This window comes from Candoia aspera, chromosome 2, assembly GCF_035149785.1.
Source record: "Candoia aspera isolate rCanAsp1 chromosome 2, rCanAsp1.hap2, whole genome shotgun sequence".
In the NCBI taxonomy this organism is placed as follows: Eukaryota; Metazoa; Chordata; class Lepidosauria; order Squamata; family Boidae; genus Candoia; species Candoia aspera.
The window spans coordinates 52,894,399-52,914,533 of NC_086154.1; the positions used below are offsets into that span (position 1 = coordinate 52,894,399).

Genomic DNA, 20,135 nt, shown 5'->3' on the forward strand with positions numbered 1-20,135 from the left:
TGGACTGCCAGAAGATCAAACCAGTCCATCCTCCATGAAATCAAGCCAGACTGCTCACTTGAGGGAATGATATTAAAGGCAAAACTGAAATACTTTGGCCACATAATGAGAAGACAGGACACCCTGGAGAAGATGCTGATGCTAGGGAGAGTGGAGGGCAAAAGGAAGAGGGGCCGACCAAGGGCAAGGTGGATGGATGATATTCTAGAGGTGACGGACTCGTCCCTGGGGGAGCTGGGGGTGTTGACGACCGACAGGAAGCTCTGGCGTGGGCTGGTCCATGAAGTCACGAAGAGTCGGAAGCGACTAAACGAATAAACAACAATTATTTATTGGGATCAAGGAAAATTTCACAAAATAGTGTATTACCTTTTAATCAGGACAGATGTTACAAAAACAAGGAGTGATGTCAACTCTTGTCAGAATATAATTTTCATTGTTTGTTAGCGTAAGTGCATGTTGAGTTGTTTTTCAATCATTTGTGAATTCTGAGAGCAAGTTTGATTTTCCCCACATTACTGGATTTTTTAAAAAAGCTATTTCCTAAATAGCGTAGACATTTGCTGCGCATGTGATATGCTTCAGGTCAAATAACTGCTAGATTAACTTCTAGCCATGCATACCTGGAACTCTAGTGATCCTGCGATTCAGAACTCCAGCATCAATCCGTAATCTTAAGTGGCTGAGGAGGTCTTGCAGAGCAGAAAAATTTCAAACTTGGCAAAGAACTGTTTTATGAAAAGATGTTTCTTTTGCAATGATACACGTCTAAAAATTAGATCCTGCCCTTGAAAGCAAGCAAGCACGCATGTCTGGTGAGTAAAACTGCAGGCACCGTGCCAGATGTCTTGAAATATAAAAACTACTCTAAGCGTCCTTTGTTTCTTCATCTGAATGCCAAACACCTTCCATGCTTGAAAATTGTGTGTGTGATGAATTATTGCCTTATTTTTTATTTATTTTTTTTAGTTTTTGAAAAAGGAAATAAAACCAGTCAAAACTTCGAGGAAAGCAGTTTTCCTCTTTCTCTGAAATGTTCCAATTACAAACACTGTACAACCAGCGAACAAGCAGATGCAGAAAAATACATCTGCATGCACGCACACCTTACAGTTGGCTATGCACGAAAGCTCTTGTGGTGTTCGAATGTGGTGCTTCTGGTGTTTGCCCAACATTTCTTCATAACGTTGTCATTTGTACTGACTTTCTTAATTTGATTTTATGGTGGTGGCTGCTACTGTCATGATCGGGTACTTTCGGAGATGCGTGCACAAGTGGAGCCAAAAAGTGACATAGAAATAAGGCAAAGTTCAGTTCAGCTCCGCTCCGCTCCGCTCCGCTCCTAGAGACGGCCTGGACACTGCCATGCCGTTTTCTTAAGTAGTTTGCCACTGCCTTTTTCTTCAAAGTATTTTTTCCCACTTTCCAGTCTACCCTATGGCTCTGGTTTCCCATTTAGAAATTCTGCTCATCCTCCGAGCCTAGGAGAGAGCGTTCCCTCAACCCATTTACCCCGAGGAAACGCGACGCATGCTCCCTCGCGCCACCAGAGCCTTAGAAGAGGCACCCTCCTACCACCTCTGCTCCTGGGGACGGAGACGGAGCGAGGAAAAGAGGGGGACGGCGGCGAGGTACACGAGAAGGGGGCGTGTCTGGCTGGCTCAGGGAGCACCGCCCACCCGGACCCGGGGAACTCAATTCAAGCTGGGAAGAATGGTCGAAGAGACCCGCGAGCTGAGCTGTGAGGCGGCGGCGGCGGCCGAGGATGGATCCGCCTGAGGCGTGGGACCCCTATAGCCGACCGGCCCGCCGAACCCAGTGGCTGGTGAGCGCCTTGGCTTACCACTACGGGCTGGACCGTGGGGTGGAGAACGAGATCATCGTGCTGGCCACCGGCCTGGATCAGTACTTGCAAGAGATCTTCCACCACTTGGACTGCGAAGGGGAAGGCAAGGTCCCCGGCGAGGATTTCCAGACCCTCTGCCTAGTGCTGGGGCTGCAGGACGACGACGAGGCGGCCGCCGACCCGGAGGAATGCGCCGGCCTCTGCGAGAACCTCTCGCCCGAGCTGACTTTCCGGCAGTTCCATGCCAAGCTGTGCGGTTACTTCAGCACCAAGGCCGGTTGCAAGCCTCCGGGCCAGGGCGTCCCGGGGGTAAGCAGGCTGCCTCTGGGCAAGGAAAGCGAGCACATCGAGACGCAGATCCGGCTCCGCAGCCCGCTGCGCCGCCGGCGGGAGCAGGCTGAGGCAGGACGCCGGGCGGCGGGCGGGGGCTGCACGCGGAGCAGCAGCGCCCGGACGTGCTCCTCTTCGCCGCCCGAATCGTGCTCCCGGGAGTGCTACGAAGAGATCGTGGCGCTGGAGCAGGCGGAGGATCGCATCGTCAAGCTCGAGGACGAGAACGCCAGCCTGCGCGAGCTAGTGGAGGACATGAGGGCGGCTTTGCAGAGCAGCGACGCCAGGTGCTTGGCGCTCCAGGTGAGCGGGTGGGGAAGTCCTGTTGCGCCGCGGAGCCCGAAGGGATCAGGGCAGAGAGAGCGCCGTGGAGCCTACCTTGCAGGACCCCAGTTACGCTGCCTGGGCGTGAAGGTCCCAGGCTGAGCCCCGGCCGTTCTCGTTCTCAATTAAACGCTTTTCAGAGGGGGTTGCAGTGGGTGAGGTAAATCCCGAGTGGCGCAGACGCTCACCGAAAGTTGCCCCCGAATCTGAATCCGCTCTGGGAAAGGGCACCTGAAGGCAGGCAGAAGGGAAAAGTGCAGCGGCCAATGTCCTAAATGCCTTTCCTCGGGCCCACCCTTAGGGATAGCGGGGCTGCCTCAGGCGGCACATTTTGGGTGTGGTGAACTTACAACAAACTATTAGTTACTTCATTTGTTAGCCACGTCGCTTATAGCCAGGGATGGGAAAGAGGCTGCGGCCAATTGAAATGTTAGGGGGGGAGGATGACGGGTTTTCCTATTTCTTTGCAGGACAACTTAAACTTAAGGAGGGTGGGGAAATTTTAGGAGGCTCCGGGCTTTCCCACCCAACCCTCTCCTGGCAAACAGGACTGGTGGAGAAATGCGCTGTGGGATGCTCTACTGTGTATAAAACATGCTTTTTGGCTTAGGTTGGTCTTCCTGAACTGCCAAAGCCAACCCTTTCCACCTTTACCTACGAGGGAGTGAGCTTTACTGGCCACAGTGGGATGTTATAAGCGGAGGTGAAAGAGGAAATTGTGGCGGCGAAGCAGCCCTGTTTTTTCTGACAAGTCATAAGGAGAGTGCAGCTCCTCTGTTGTGCTTTATAGGAGTGTTTTGTTGTTCCGGCGCTCACATGTTTTGAGCAATGTAAATTCTAATTCAGGAAGAAAATAGTGGTAATAAGCTCGGGAGTCCTGATTTCTTTCCAACCTTGAGGGTTAGTTTCTGTGATGGTAGTCATTCTAAAACATTTGTGACTTTTTAATTCATTCAGACCTGGTTCTGTTTATATTGTGCTGAATTGAAAAGGCCCTTAAACAAAGACTGCTTAGAGTCACTGGCAGTTATTGGCTGTGGAGCTGGTGCAAACAAAGCACAAATATTTTGCTCAGCTTTTGTCCTCTCTGAAGTCTTGTTAGTCGTTGGCAAAAGGACAACATGGCACATAAACACTATGGTCTGCATATACGGCATAAGTTGGACATGTTGAAAGTACTGTACTAGAAATTCAGAGAAGTATGTTTTGGGTGGAACAGCTTAAAAGCACTTGGGTCTACCTGCAAAAATCTGTTTAGAATCTCAACTGAGTCCTGTTGTGTTACAAGTTTCACAACAGAGTAATGAACCTGATCCAGTCAAAGATAGGCACTTTTAAAGTTTCGCTCTGAAGCACTCTTACCTGGTGTTTCTGACTTTGATATACTTCTGAGTAAGTGTAGCTCTGGTTTCAGTGGGAAATTCATTGACTCCAGTGGGAAAATCTTTCCTATGGCTGGATTGAAGGTACAGTCAAAGAAAGCATGGAGGGCAGAGATGAAGGAAGAACATGTATTTTTCTACTGAAACAGAATACATTAGGGAAAGCAGGATCTTTTAGGGCTGTATCTTGATTTTCATTCCTGTACATTCTTTCAGTTACAAGGCGTTTGACACCTTTTATTATAAAAAAAGTTGAGTCCTCATAATTATCTTATTAGCTTAGTTTAGTCAAGATTAAAGATAGACATTTTGGGCGTCAGTGAACTGAAATGGACTCGAATGGGCCACTTCACATCAAATGACCACCAGATCTACTACTGTGGACAAGAGGACCACAGAAGAAATGGAGTAGCCTTCATAATTAATAGTAAAGTGGCTAAAGCAGTGCTTGGATACAACCCAAAAAATGATAGAATGATCTCAATTTGAATTCAGGGCAAGCCATCTAACATCACAGTGATCCAAATATACGCCCCAACCACAAATGCTGAAGAAGCTGAAGTAGAGCGGTTCTATGAGGATCTGCAGCACCTACTGGACAACACGCCTAAAAGAGATGTTATTTTCATCACGGGAGGCTGGAATGCTAAGGTGGGCAGTCAAATGACACCTGGAATTACAGGTAAGTATGGCCTGGGAGAACAAAACGAAGCAGGACATAGGATGATAGAATTTTGCCAAGACAATTCACTCTGCATAACAAACACTCTCTTCCAACAACCTAAGAAACGGCTTTATACATGGACTTCACCAGATGGACAACACCGAAATCAGATTGACTACATCCTTTGCAGCCAAAGGTGGCGGACATCTGTACAGTCGGTAAAAACAAGACCTGGAGCTGACTGTAGTTCAGATCACGAACTTCTTCTTGCACAATTTAGGATCAGACTAAAGAGATTAGGGAAGACCCACAGATCAGCTAGATATGAGCTCACTAATATTCCTAAGGAATATGCAGTGGAGGTGAAGAATAGATTTAAGGGACTGGACTTAGTAGATAGGGTCCCGGAAGAACTCTGGACAGAAGTTCGCAGCATTGTTCAGGAGGCGGCAACAAAATACATCCCAAAGAAAGAGAAAACCAAGAAGGCAAAATGGCTGTCTGTTGGGACACTAGAAGTAGCCCAAGAAAGAAGGAAAGCAAAAGGCAACACTGATAGGGGGAGATATGCCCAATTAAATGCAAAATTCCAGAGGTTAGCCAGAAGAGATAAGGAATTATTTTTAAACAAGCAATGCACGGAAGTGGAAGAAGACAATAGAATAGGAAGGACAAGAGACCTCTTCCAGAAAATTAGAACCATCGGAGGTAAATTCCAGGCAAAAATGGGTATGATCAAAAACAAAGATGGCAAGGACCTAACAGAAGAAGAAGAGATCAAGAAAAGGTGGCAAGAATATACAGAAGACCTGTATAGGAAGGATAACAATATTGGGGATAGCTTTGACGGTGTGGTCAGTGAGCTAGAGCCAGACATCCTGAAGAGTGAGGTTGAGTGGGCCTTAAGAAGCATTGCTAATAACAAGGCAGCAGGAGATGATGGCATCCCAGCTGAACTGTTCAAAATCTTGCAAGATGATGCTGTCAAGGTAATGCATGCTATATGCCAGCAAATTTGGAAAACACAAGAATGGCCATCAGATTGGAAAAAATCAACTTATATCCCCATACCAAAAAAGGGAAACACGAAAGAATGTTCAAACTATCGAACAGTGGCACTCATTTCACATGCCAGTAAGGTAATGCTCAAGATCCTGCAAGGTAGACTTCAGCAGTTCATGGAGCGAGAATTGCCAGATGTACAAGCTGGCTTTAGAAAAGGCAGAGGAACGAGAGACCAAATTGCCAATATCCGCTGGATAATGGAAAAAGCCAGGGAGTTTCAGAAAAACATCTATTTCTGTTTTATTGACTATTCTAAAGCCTTTGACTGTGTGGACCAGAACAAATTGTGGCAAGTTCTTAGTGGTATGGGGATACCAAGTCATCTAGTCTGCCTCCTGAAGAATCTGTATAACGACCAAGCAGCAACAGTAAGAACAGACCACGGAACAACGGACTGGTTTAAGATTGGGAAAGGAGTATGGCAGGGTTTTATACTCTCACCCTACCTATTCAACTTGTACGCAGAACACATCATGTGACAAGCTGGGCTTGAGGAATCCAAGGCTGGAGTTAAAATCGCTGGAAGAAACATTAACAATCTCAGATATGCAGATGATACCACTTTGATGGCTGAAAGTGAAGAGGAACTGAGGAGCCTTATGATGAAGGTGAAAGAAGAAAGTGCAAAAGCTGGCTTGCAGCTAAACCTCAAAAAAACCAAGATGATGGCAACCAGCTTGATTGATAACTGGCAAATAGAGGGAGAAAATGTAGAAGCAGTGAAAGACTTTGTATTCCTAGGTGCAAAGATTACTGCAGATGCTGACTGCAGTCAGGAAATCAGAAGACGCTTAATCCTTGGGAGAAGAGCAATGACAAATCTCGATAAAATAGTTAAGAGCAGAGACATCACACTGACAACAAAGGCCCGCATAGTTAAAGCAATGGTGTTCCCCGTAGTAACATATGGCTGCGAGAGCTGGACCATAAGGAAGGCTGAGAGAAGGAAGATCGATGCTTTTGGACTGTGGTGTTGGAGGAAAATTCTGAGAGTGCCTTGGACTGCCAGAAGATCAAACCAGTCCATCCTCCAGGAAATAAAGCCAGACTGCTCACTTGAGGGAATGATATTAAAGGCAAAACTGAAATACTTTGGCCACACAATGAGAAGACAGGACACCCTGGAGAAGATGCTGATGCTAGGGAGAGTGGAAGGCAAAAGGAAGAGGGGCCGACCAAGGGCAAGATGGATGTATGATATTCTAGAGGTGACGGACTTGTCCCTGGGGGAGCTGGGGGTGTCGACCGACAGGAAACTCTGGCGTGGGCTGGTCCATGAAGTCACGAAGAGTCGGAAGCGACTAAACAAATAAACAACAACAACAGCTTAGTTTACAGTGATAAATAATTTCATGATTTTAATATAACTCGTACAATCTAATGCAGAATTAAATACACAGATTTTAGTGGGCTTAACAATGCAATGCCATATGCATGTCCACTAAAAACTAAGTCCTGGTGAGTTCAGTGGTCTTTACTCACAGAGAGGTAGATACGTAAGCAGAAGGCTGTTTGAGGCTGCTGTCCAATGCAGATTTACTTAACAATAAGTCTACTGAATTCAGTAGTCTATTTCAAAGCACTTTATTTGATGTGTTTGTACTTTGCTTTTTGGAATAATTCTGAAGATTTAACATTTCAAAAATAAGTAAATACATCTTTTCCAATGAAAGCCACTTTTTAATCTACTTTTATCTACTAATTTTTAATTGCTCTCTGCATGCATCTGGAGATGCATATATTCCTACCAAAAGTCAAAGAACCAAGATATCTACAGATATATATTTTCCCAATATTTTAGTTGGTTCTTTAGTGCAGTTCCACTCATCAGGGAAATTCTGTCTTGTCTCTTAGGGGACTTCCTGTGGCTCTCCTGTGCATTTGATCTCTACTACTTGTAGCAGCATGACTCTTTTGCTCCATGCCCCCCATCCCTTCTTCTCTTCGCTGCCTCTTAGAATGGTTCCTAGGCCATCCAAGAGCATCCAAACAGTACACCCATGTTTTTGTTATGGGGTCCCCCCACCAGGCAAAACAGGAAATTACCTTCTATTACATCCTGTCAGTTTTGTAATGCTGGCCAAATCTTGCTGCTATGCAGCACCCAGGGATTAACTTTAAATGAGCAATTAAGTCCAAAAAACCCCATGAGATTTAACATTTCAAAAAATAAAAAGCCATGAGAACAGGCTGTATATACATAGCCAGCTCATAAACAACCCAGCTGTTAGCTAATAATAAAAACTTGCATTATTGGCTTGCTCTTGTGGTGTACTATGTATATATTATATTACTTTTCTTATGTAATGCTTTATTTTATTTTACTATGCTGTTGCAAGTCAGTATGAGTCTAGAAGACTCAGCAACATAAAATTTTGATACATAAATAAATGAATAAGTCCAACTATAACATAATGCCTCAGCTGAAAGGCAGACTCTATTCTGAAGTCACAATTTCTTTCATTTTTTTGCCTTACTGGGAACTGTTGACAGCTCTGGGTAACCAGAACAAATTCCTGCTCCTCTTTTCTTTTCATCCATGCCCACCATCCTCCTGATGGCCCACCATCCTAACGGCCAACTTTCTTTCCTCAGCCTCCTTTCTGGCAAGGAGAGAGAACTTTAACCTTGTACTGTAGTAACAGCCACTCCTCTCTGAATTCATCACAGTGAATGCAAGCATGTAGGATTACATTGGCTTTTCTTGCTCCAGTCTACATTTAGCCTATCTGTGGGTAAACCTGTATGTATACCACCTGTGTAGGCATAGGCAAGCTCTGCATGATGAGGCAGACATTGCCTATGCCTGCACAGGTGGTATTGTGAGGGCCAGCCCAAGAACAGTGTCGAGTCAGTGTATTCCAAACTCCAGTTCTTTAGTGCATTCACCATACAGACAGAATCTTGCCAGACTAAGGCTACCCTAACTGACCTAAGGGTAAATAACCTGGGAGACCCTAGGGCGGAGCTACCTCGAACCTCTTAACTTTCCCAGCAACAGTCTCTGGACTGTGAATCCTCTTATCTGCCTGGAATGCTCTCCCTCCTTCCTGGGAATCAGCGGCAGTGCCGAAATCCACCACATCACCCCCTCCTTCAGGAACACATTCCATCACAGGTATACATACAGGTTACCCACATTCACTTATAGGCAATGTCTATATGGAAAGAAACCAAGCTTTAGGACATGCATGCAGAACCAAGGTTTATACATTCACCTTCACAAGTTAAGCTGTGCACATGCAAGAGCAAGGACAGCAAGAGCAATCCTTTTCCTCCTCTACCCAATAACCATAATGCAATAAGGAGTCCTTTGTTCCCTACAATACTTCCTCCCCAGGAAGATCCACTGACCATCCACTCTTGGGTGCCCATCTGGCTTCTTCACTTGCTTTCAACTCTGCCCAGTTTTAGAGAGCTTTGGGGATGCGTTGAAGTCAGCTCTGTATACCCTTTATGTAATAAAAAAAAAATTCTGAGTTTATAAGTTGTGGTAATGTTGGATTGGATACTGTGCTTCTCATGGTTTGTTGGTACCTCCAGCTTCCCTTTTTAAGATTGTACAGTAAGACACCACTTTCCTAAATAATCTTAATTCATAAAAACAGTATTGGCACAAGCAAGATTTGGCTTGTACACCATGGACTCTTAGCTATATTTCTACATGTTGATACTTCCATAATTTCTAGAGTAGTCTTCTTTGGTCTGGTGATCTTCAGATGCATTGGATTTCAACTCCCATAATTACAGCCACCAAGGCCAAAATTTAAACTGCAGTACACTTCAAAGTGCAGCACCAAATTAGGTAGGGTTAGAATGAAAACTGCTTAATATGTTTCACAATGCCCTATTTTACCAAGAAATTAAGAACCATTTAAGATCACAGTTTCTCTTGATGAGCTTTAATACTTACATTGGCATCTATTTTATAATGCATTTTTTTGCATGTTGATTCAGAACCAAATGCACCTTACTAGGAGGTAACTGGGTACATGATTAACAGTCTTAATACATGTTGGTGTCACTCAGCCTGGTTTTTTTTAAATCTGGAACATGTTCCTGAGTTTTTATTGGGAAGCCATCTTGTGCAATCCAGGTAACAAAATTGAGAGTAAATACTACTTAAGAATATTCACATAAGAATTCCTATGTGAAATAAAATCCAGGTAACAAAATTGGGGGTAAATACTACTTAGGAATATTCACATAAGAATTCCTATGTGAAATAAAATTATGGGTGTTTGTGTGTTTGCTTTAGCCATTGGATGATGATCATTCTTCAGCTATTGATGCACCTTTGCTGAAGACAAAACATTAAGAACAAATCTGTTTAAAGCCTTGACTGTTCCTAATTAATATTTTTCATTTTGCTCCTGCTGATTGTAGGTGGGATTGTGGAAGAGCCATGCACATCATAAGAAAAATGGGACTTGCTTTATAGGCAACCAGAGACAACAGGTTAACAATAGATTCCAGAATTCCAAGTGCCTTCAGAGTGTTCTAAAGGAGGTTGAATTAATCCGGAGTTCTAGGGATGGACAAATTGAAGAAGCAATTAGGTTTAACCAAGAACTGGAAAAGGAACTAAGGAATTCTCATGAAGCCCTCATAGCCCTGGAAGATTGTAACCACAGCTTAAAGAGAGAGCAGGCAGAAATGAGGAAGAAAGTTGAAGAAGCAAGATGTGTTATCCTTAACAGCCTTGGAAAAGTAAAGGAGCTAGAAACTAAAGCTCATAAAGTATCCCAACTCCAGATCTATATCCAGCAGCTAGAATCAGAGCTACAGTATTATAGGTAAGCCTGAAATTCTAAAAGTAAATAAATATAACACACTGAATGCAAATGTGGTTTTGGAACCCTGGCTGAAATGTCTTCTGAAATGTGGGTAGATAATTAGCCGCTACTTAGTTATTTTCTTAGTAGGGGCTCACTGCAAAGCTTTACAATAGCAATAGCAATAGCAAACATGATTTACTAGTAACAGCAGAGACCACCAAAGGAAATCCCAACATACCATTGACAAAAATCAGCAGATGTCAACAATCTAATTTAGGAGGCATTATTAATGGTATTGTGGCAGTTGATGTTTAGAAAGGGTAACATGTAATCTAATGGGGGAAAAACACAGCTGGTAAGCATTAAGGGCATTGGTTGTCCTCAGTGTATTTGAGCTTCAAATTAATATTTGTACAACACTGTTGAGATTTCTCTTGTTTTGGTACTGCATAACTTTTCCTTACACCGTTCTATAAAATATTTCAGGCCATATGTCAAGTGCTCTGTCTGAGATACAATTACGCTATTACGCTATTTAAGGTTTGTAAGCAAATGCTTTGTAGGATAATTTTCAAAAGTGAACAACACTCGTAGGCTCATCACCTTTCCTATCTGCTGCTTACACAGTAATAATAATTATGAGTGCATCATATATGTTCAACTTTATGATATAAGTAATCATCTGATTTGGTATGTAGGTATGAGTAATGATTTCTCTATCCAGTCAAGATGAAGAAAAATCAGAAGTAATACTGAGAAATAGGGTCACAATATTCCCTTCAATAGATATATTATATTAGCACTACCCAACATTGATCTCAGCCTGCTGCCCCTGGTAAAGAATGTTAATGCAGTGGCTGCAACAGGGGGGCAAAAGAGGTCAGGCTGACGAAAGCAGTGCTGTGGTGTTGTAATGCAAGCCTTGCTCCTTTTCTAAGTGCAGCACAACATCTCATGTCACCCCAAAAGTGGCAGAGCTTCCAGTGAGACACCGCAGTGCTGCTTTTGTCCTTTTGACAAAAGCAGCAAGATCCTGTCAACACTGCTGAACAAAAATTCCTTCCACACCTGTGATTGAAAAGTAAAAGAAGTAAAAGTGTGTGTGTGTGTAAGAGCAGTAAATGTAAGCATGTGGTTCTGCTCAATCAGTGAACATCAGTTCCTATTTTTGCCAATTCTTATACATCTGGAATTGATTTATCTGGAAAAAAAACGTAATGTAAAACCTTTTTTTTTTTTTTTTTTCATATCTCTATAGCAGTGTTTCTCAACCTTGGCAGCTTTAAGATGTGTGGTTTTCAACTCCCAGAATTCCCCAGCCAGCATGCAGGCTGGGGAATTCTGGGAGTTGAAGTCCACACATCTTAAAGCTGCCAAGGTTGAGAAACACTGCTCTATAGTATAAAGTGCATTCTTGATTAACACAGGTTACTAGGACTGGACTATAAAGTAGAACAATCAGTAGTTGGTATTCTTCCCTTTATGATCTTACCTTTTCATGGAATAAATCTGTTAATGAACTTTCATTGCTTCCTTTGGGTTAAATTCATTACAGTAGCCCCCATAGATTTCAGTGGGACAAGCGCATAAATGTGTGTGAATATATGACCAATATGCCATGTCTGAAAGAAGTATTTCATTGTTTATTCATTTTCTATCCCTTAAAGCAACGGTGATGGCTAATTATAACAAGTCCATGCCATGTAATCACTCAATAAAATTTCACTCAAGATGTGGAATGTCAGAAACCAAAGCCAGAAGTATGATTAAGCAGTTGAATTGATGACTTTTTAATGTTTAATATAATAGGGAGCTCATTTTACTGTCTTTTTCTAATTGTGAGAACAATACCCTCATTAAATTGTAAGTAATATATTAGATCGAGCATGTAACAATACTCTAAGCAGGCACCAATACTGAAATTTCATTCAGTCCTATTCTAGTGAAGCTTGGAAGGGTTACAGCTGCAATAAATCATATAGTCCAAAATCTATGGGAACTGCTTCAAACACCATTGACATGTTTAGCATATGAATATTGCATTTTATTTTTTCCAGCTTACTGTGATGTTCAAAAGCGACACTATAAACACTTTTGGTAACTTAAAATAGCCATTTCCTTTGTTAATCTGCTAGTTCCTCTCCATTGGTTTTACAGGGTTTCAGAGTGCGTTATTTGCATTGTCAAAGCTATTGTGTCTGAAGTTGGAGAATAGTTTAAAAATAGCAATCCATGGTCATTTTTATTGCTATTGTAACTGTGTTTTTTTAACATTTATTTAGGGAAATACAGATTTTTTTTAAAAAACCTAAATGTTACTTTTTTCCCCTCCCATTCATAGATGCTTTTGTCATTGGCATGTTGGTTCTCCAAACTTACATCATTGACTAATTCCATTACCGTTGTTAGAACTTGATTCATATTTAGGAATTCCAGTGGGAATTGAGTAAGAAGAACTGCCTTTACATCATGGGGAAAGGAGGATTTATAAGCAAATGTATAGCACCCTTGGTATTTAGGGATCAGGTTTAATCTTGGATTCTTGTCTATTAGTATGTTTTTCCAAAGTTTAATTGTGCATGAAGTTCATCTTTTTGGAAAGGGATATTGGCTAATTTAATAACCAAATATGGACCCAGGCTTGCCCAGGAAGAACTTTTCAGAACAACACCAAGGTGACAATCCATAGCTGGGGAGTAACATGTATAAAGCTTATGATTAAAAGCAATTCCTTGCAATGACATATCAGTGTGTGTTCAGACTTTTTTTGGGGAAGATATTTGAATGGACTGAGATTTGGAAAATGCAGAATATGGCCTCCAATAATTTAATTCTGTTTCTGATTGTCCTGTAAGCTACTTCAAGTGCTTTTTAAGTAGAAAAGAGAGATAAAACTGTTTATATAAATCAAATGCGAAGTTTTTCATTTAATAAAAGAAAGAAAGGAGAAGATGGGGCAAGCTTCTAGTTTTGATAAATTGTAGGACTGTGGAAGAAAGTTACAGGAAATAAAAATTGTTCTCCCTCTATATATTTCTTTATTTTACTTCTAATCTGCCCAGGAGCCAAAGTTAGTCTAGGGCAAGTGGGGCCGAGATATTTATTTACTTTTTTTTTCTCATATTGGGAATTCTCTTCCCCCTCTGCTCAAAAGTAATTTCAACCTTCAATATTGGAGGATGGGGAGAGAGAAAACAGGATATATGAATAGCTTATACTACCTATCTTTTGTGCTGCTTTAATGTGATGTCATTTTATTCAAGAGAAGTATTCAAGTTACCCTTATTTTGTTTAAATTATCATAAGGTACTGTTTGCAGTTAATCTTTTGTTCATTGGTTTGTCTATAGAACTTAAATCTGCTTTAGCATCACAGGGATAAGGTGAAAGGTACCCTAGTGATTGTTGCATCCATAGGCTAGGGCCTCATTGGATGGAAGGCTAGAGAATCAAGTTAGAAGACATTCAACATGCTTTCAATACCATCTGCTGGGTACAATTAACTTCAAGCAGTTACTTCTTTTTCTAAGGAATTATACTCCATAATGCTAGTATTCTTAGTTTGTAATGAGGGATTCAGAGCAGGCTGTTACATTTCTATTCTTGCTGTGGAGATTTTTCCTTCTCTGAAACCTACTCTCAAGATTTTTCCTGCTCTTTCAGATCTTCTATCTTGTAGCTGTAGTAGGAAGGAATAATATCAATATGTGACCCATCAGTAAAATCTCTTGCACTGTATGTGTTTTAAGCTGATCAGCCATAGGATTAAAAATGATTTCATGAAAGTTTCACTCAGGATTCAAAACAAATGATGTAAAGAATAGCATTGTTGCTGAGTTGCTCAGCCTTGCCAGGTGTACCCTTAAAAGCTTGGTTTCATATAGCCTAATGAAGATCTTCAAGGAAATGGCTGAGAACTCAGAGCTATCAAGACATTAAATACTGGTTATCTCCAGTAGCTTGCAAGCTTCTTTCCTCACTGTTGGTCTACTCCTTTGCAATCAAGTCATCCCAGGTACATCCAGAACTCACACACTATACCAGTGAGCACATTAGCATTCATTGGTATCCATATGGCCTGCACCTAAGTAATGTCCATAACTGCCTGTTGTACTTGACTCTTTGTCAGCTGTCTTTCCTACCTTGGTTGATCCAGGATTTTAAAATAAAAAAAAAAGACTACCCCCACAAGAAAGTATTGCAAACCACTTCTGTAATATAGGTAGTCCTTCAGGTTTGAAGATGACAACTTGTTGTGCAATTCATCTGTAGACACAGAGGTGACTCTGCAGTCCCAGTGTGGAAGTGCAGAGTCTAGCACAATGGGGACACTGGAAGTCCATTGTTGTAATAACTGTGGGTATTATTCTGTGATGCCACTCACAGTTTTCTATCAGTTTCTGGCAGCGCCTGTCTTCAAAGCTGGTGGAAGCTTCATAGCACAGGGCTCTCCAGCAGGTTCTGTCAGCAGCCTCAGCTTCTAGTACCCTTGGCTGGATGCCACAGTGGCATAGGGTTTCCTTCACAGCATCTTTGTAGCACTTGCATGGATGACCTCGAGGTCTCTTCCCAGGCTCCATACACCGTAGAGCAACTGGTGAAGTATATGGTGGTTGTCCATTTGGATGATGTGTCCCACCCACTGCATCTGGGCTCTGATAATCAGGGACTTTGCACAATCCAAGACCTCCAGACTGGAGACACAGTCTTGCCAACAAATGCCAAGGATGGAGCGGAGAGCATGCATGTGAAATTTTTCCAATTGTTTGATGTGTTGTCACTGTAGAGTCCAGGACTCATACCCATATAGGACAGAAGGGATAACCACAGCTCTGTAGACCTTCAGCTTTGTGGAGATATAGATGTTGTGTTGATTGAGCACTCTAGTATGCAGCCGTCCCAGAGCCTGGCTGGCCTTCCTGGAGTCAATTTCTTTGTCAGAAGACCCATCCCTCAAGATAATGCTTCCCAGGTATTTGAAACTGTTTACATTTTTCAGCTGGGTGTCGTCAACTGTGATTTTTGATTCTATGGGGTTGGTATTTGGTGTGGGCTGGTAAAGTACTTCAGTCTTGTTCAGGCTGATAGTCGGGCCGGAGAGCATACCAGCATAGCAGCATCTGAGAATTTGTTCAGCATCAACTGTAGATTGCTGTCTTTGTGCACCAGGAGCACACAGTCATCTGTAATACTGCTAAGAAAATTACATCCATATGTCCAGGAAATAACAAAGAGTTTTTCTCAACTTGAAGACTTCAGATTTTCTTAACTTAGTTTCTTCAATATTTCTGCAAAAATATTTTGAGTGTTCCTAGGTTTACTGATAAACATCCTTTGAATATATTATTCTGTATACAGAATGCACTGATTACCAATCATTGCAGCAGGGATATTTAGTTTAATTCATTTAGAGGAGAACCGTAGACCTGGGTACTAAATACTATATATCAATAGTGATGCCAAGAACATTAGAACAAAAGTCATTTTCAGAACTAATGGAAACCCCACCAAATAGACTAAGCATTCATCCCTCCAGTTTAGTACAAGATTTCAGAAGATTGTCCCTCCCTCTTTTTTCTTGTCACCCTTCTCCCTTTGCATTGTTCCCGTGAACAAAGATTTGAACATAGTAACAATGAGCCTCAAACAAAAAGAAGAAAAAATAGATTACAGTATTTATTTTATGATAGGCGTATGCATCTCATAGCTTCAGTTATTATGGATGCTCTGTACCTGTAGGTCAGTTACAATGGGCATCTGTTGGATAATTCAGTTTTGGAATGTCAGTAATATTTAATTATTTGATATCTTGCCTTTTTACTCAGATAAATACTTGGGGTGGTTATCAATGTTTAGAATAAAAAAATAAAAAAATAACAAATTATAATCAAGATTAACATAAAACATAACACTTGTTGAGATGGGTGGCTATAGAAATTAAACAAAGAAAGAAGGAAACAAAAGAAGGTCTCAAGTTAAGATTGATCCCTGGTAAGCACATCCGCATTGGGGACGTGGTGGCACTGTGGGTTAAATCACTGAGCTGTTGAGCTTGCCGATCAGAAGGTCGGCGGTTCGAATCTGCGTAACGGGGTGAGCTCCCATTGCTAGTCCCAGCTCCTGCCAACCTAGCAGTTCGAAAACATGCCAACGTGAGTCGATTAATAGGTACTGCTTTGGTGGGCAGGTAACGGCGTTCCATTTAGTCATGCCGGCCACATGACCACGGAAGTGTCTACGGACAAACGCCAGCTCTTCAGCTTTGAAACGGAGATGAGCACCGCCCCCTAGAGTCGGACACAACTGGACATAATGTCAAGGGAAACCTTTATCTTTACCTAAGTGCATCCATGCAGATTTGTTGGAAGTGTTATGGAAGTGCTGTACCATTGTCCTCTGGGATTTTTGTTTTTTGTTTTTACTTCCCAGTCTTGCCTACAGTCCTGGAATTCTGAAGTTGTCCCTGATCCAAGTACTAAACAGGACTAACATGCTTATCTTCCAAGATCAGCCAAACTCAGCTAGATGCTGTTACCCATTGAGACTAAGACTAATTCATCAACAGTTTTAAAAAATTGTGAGTTTTTTTATAATATTGAGAGAGGCAGGCCAAACACAGTACTTGAAGGAATGTGTTTTGTAGCTGAAGGCCCTCTCTTGCTTGCCAGATTAATGACCCTCTGACGATGAGGGCATCTTCAGAAGGACCTCTTGTGAATATCTTAACACGAATTTATAATGGCAAAAGTAGTCCCTTTGCATCAGACTTCATACCAGTCATAGCAATAAATATTAACTCTCCAGAAACTAAGCTCCATATTCAATAATAGCAGAAGCTTTACAGGCTCATTACGGCTAGGTACGTTGCTTTATTGCAGACAAGAAATAGTATTTCTTTACCACATTTGCATGCCATCTATTCCTTATAGCAGAAGGTCTGCATTCTGAAGAACACAGGAATCAAATGTTTGTCAGACATAGGGTTTAAATCCTGGGACAACTTCTCCTGCCCTTTTAAGTTAAGAGATTTTAGGCTGTTCTTTTCATACTCTTGAGAATCAGAAACATCTCTTCAATGTTTACATAATGATTCTATGTAGTCTGAGACTACACAGTCTCTGAGACCACATTTTGTATTCTGTCTTGCCAGCTTCAACCTTAACACTTAATTAAATAATTAAATAAATTAAATAATAAACCTTAACACTTAAATAATCAGGCCCTAAGCCTATAGGACTTTCAGGTTAATATCAGCAGTTTAAATTCTGCCTGATGAACAGCTGGCAAACAGTGTACTTTAGACCAGGTGGCAACCTAGCTGCCATATTTTGCACAATGGGGACTTTTCAAGAGTATGCTGTGGTAGTTAATAGGGGATGAAACAGGGTGTAGGTAACTACTGCAAAATCCCACTGACTGAGAGCAATCAGAGGTGGCATACTACTCATAATGTCATGAGTAAGGATGGCGAGCAGGGGGCTCTCACCCAGACTGTCAAGCGCATGCGTAGCACTGAGGAACTGTTCAGCCATTCAAAGAGACACAGATCGGGACCGCCTTAACCTTTGGGGTTTATATGGCTGGGTTTTCCCACGCTTTCTCAGTTTGTTAGGATTCTTGTTAAGTACTACTAATAAATATTAGAGACCAAGTCCTCGCCTCAGTGTGTTTCCTGGTAATCAGGACATATAACATACCTAGCTTATTATCACTTTCCAACAATATAGCCAGTCTGTTATCAAATTTCAACGGAGTTCAAGGGTACCAATTGGATCCTTGAATTTAGTTGTAAGTAGAAATAGTGCTGACATCACATTTCAAAAGTTTAGTGATCTCCCTTTGTAGTTCCTTGTAGATATTGAACAAAAGGAGGGACCCAATGGGATTATTTATTTATTTACCCACCCAATGGGATATCATACATTGATAGTGATAATGCCTCTATCCAGCTTCTGGCATTAGTCATCCACCAAAGTGACTCAAACAGTTTAAGTGACATAAGCAATCATTTAAGTGAATAGGTATTTTTTTAAAAAAGAGTATAATGTGCTATATTGATTATCAAGTCTTCAGCTTGCAGGGATTATTCATTTTCACTTTTACATGTTTAATGGTAAGGGCTGCTTGAAGTAAATAAAGTAAAAGCTTTTTCACAATCCCTTTCTGTTTTAAATAATTTATGAAAGTTGTGATTAGTGGTATAGTATCTTTTTGGAAGAAAGACTGCCAAGCTTCTTGCTATACTCCTTTTTCTGTTTTGTTTCCTTTTTAAAACATATTGTGGGATGACATATTCCTCAACATTCAGTGAATTGGGGAAATTCCATGGAAGCACAATATAGTATCACCCACAATTCTCAGTGTTCATTGAAGCAGACCTACATTTGCATAGTCTGAGAGATTCCAGAAGTCTGTGTGGGAGCTGTTTGTCACACATCTGTCACTGTCACTTAGCAACCAACATTGTGATGCACAATTTATATAGGCTGAGATACTAAGGTCTGTGAGCAGTCGAATGGAAAGGAGGGGCAAAAAGCTTCACAGGCCAAAAACCAAAGGGGGTCTATCACAACTTGGGTGGTAGACTTTTTACCCTAACAAAGAATCTAGGAGGACTTTTTTTACATGTTAAATTTCTGTAATTATTGTAATATACATTGCATACCATATGTATAATCTCTTGGAAATGAAAGCCATGTGGGTTTTTTGTTGAATTTCATATTTAATCAACTTAAAGCTGATTTTGAGACTCCATTCTACACTCCGAATGTGGTAAGGACCAGGTACATTTTTCAATTCAGATGTGGCTTGCCAGGTTTTATGGCAAAAGGTCTTCTTTTTTCTTTGCATTTGAAGTATTATGCCCTCTCTCTACCATAAAAACTGTAACTAAAAATCATACAGTATTGTCCATTTTGGATTCGTAGCAATCTTTAGTAGCAGCATTTAGTAGTGCCATCTCATTTTGGCCAGGTGGCAATGATGCAGTTCTAAATGCTAAAAGGTTTAGTACCAGCATACAATTCTGATACGTATGGTATGAGGAGTAGGTGTAAAACAATAGCACAGGCACACTGCATTTTTCAGCCTTGGAATATTTTCATGTGGCTGGCTTTGTGGTATATGTACTTAGTTAGCAAGGAGCAAAGATACACATGGTATGTTGACAATCATCCTGCAAATGAGGGGGTAACTGCAGCACTGTAATGTGTGTGATCAGTTTTGCATTCCTGTAAAGAATGGATGTGCTATCTCCTTGGTAATTAAATATACCAAGCATGAAATCTATTCAGTTCTCCAAAGTGATTGATCATCAGCATTTGCTACAGGGCGCAGCAAGGAGGAAGTGCGTAATAGAATATAATAAAGCATGTATATTTCTTCTGACATTTATAGAATTCATTGGAGATTTTCAGTAATCATACACGAATATTGACATTCACTAAAACTTGATGAATGAATATTTAATCATCCAGTGCATTAGGTGCTGAGAAAAAAGAATTAGCTGCTGTTTCAATATGCCACATATGCAAGTTTCCTGGATGTCTCCTTTGGGGATAAAATGTTGGACTTTTTGCTGAGTGCTGCGGAATGATTCCGAGGGTCTCGTTCTACAATTATGCTCTACAAATGTTTGGTTTTGTACAGAATAAGAGTATTTCCACTAAGAGTTGTCTCTTTAGAACTGTCTCGGAAATGAAGTATCACCGAACACTATTCTGTAATTCTTTGAAAAGCTATGAAGCA

The 20,135-nt window shown here is 41.4% G+C and overlaps 1 protein-coding gene across 2 annotated transcripts in view; it reads left to right on the forward strand.

Moving 5' to 3' along the window:
• The first annotated feature begins 1,714 nt into the window (after positions 1-1,714).
• The window catches only part of EFCC1 (EF-hand and coiled-coil domain containing 1), a 95,416-nt gene continuing 76,995 nt past the window's right edge, over positions 1,715-20,135 (forward strand). For both annotated transcript variants that reach the window (XM_063291820.1, XM_063291821.1), the window contains exons 1-2: positions 1,715-2,479; positions 9,998-10,407. In XM_063291820.1, coding sequence (XP_063147890.1) covers positions 1,766-2,479; positions 9,998-10,407 — 1,124 coding nt within the window. In that variant the 5' untranslated portion in view covers positions 1,715-1,765. The remainder of the gene's footprint in view (positions 2,480-9,997; positions 10,408-20,135) is intronic.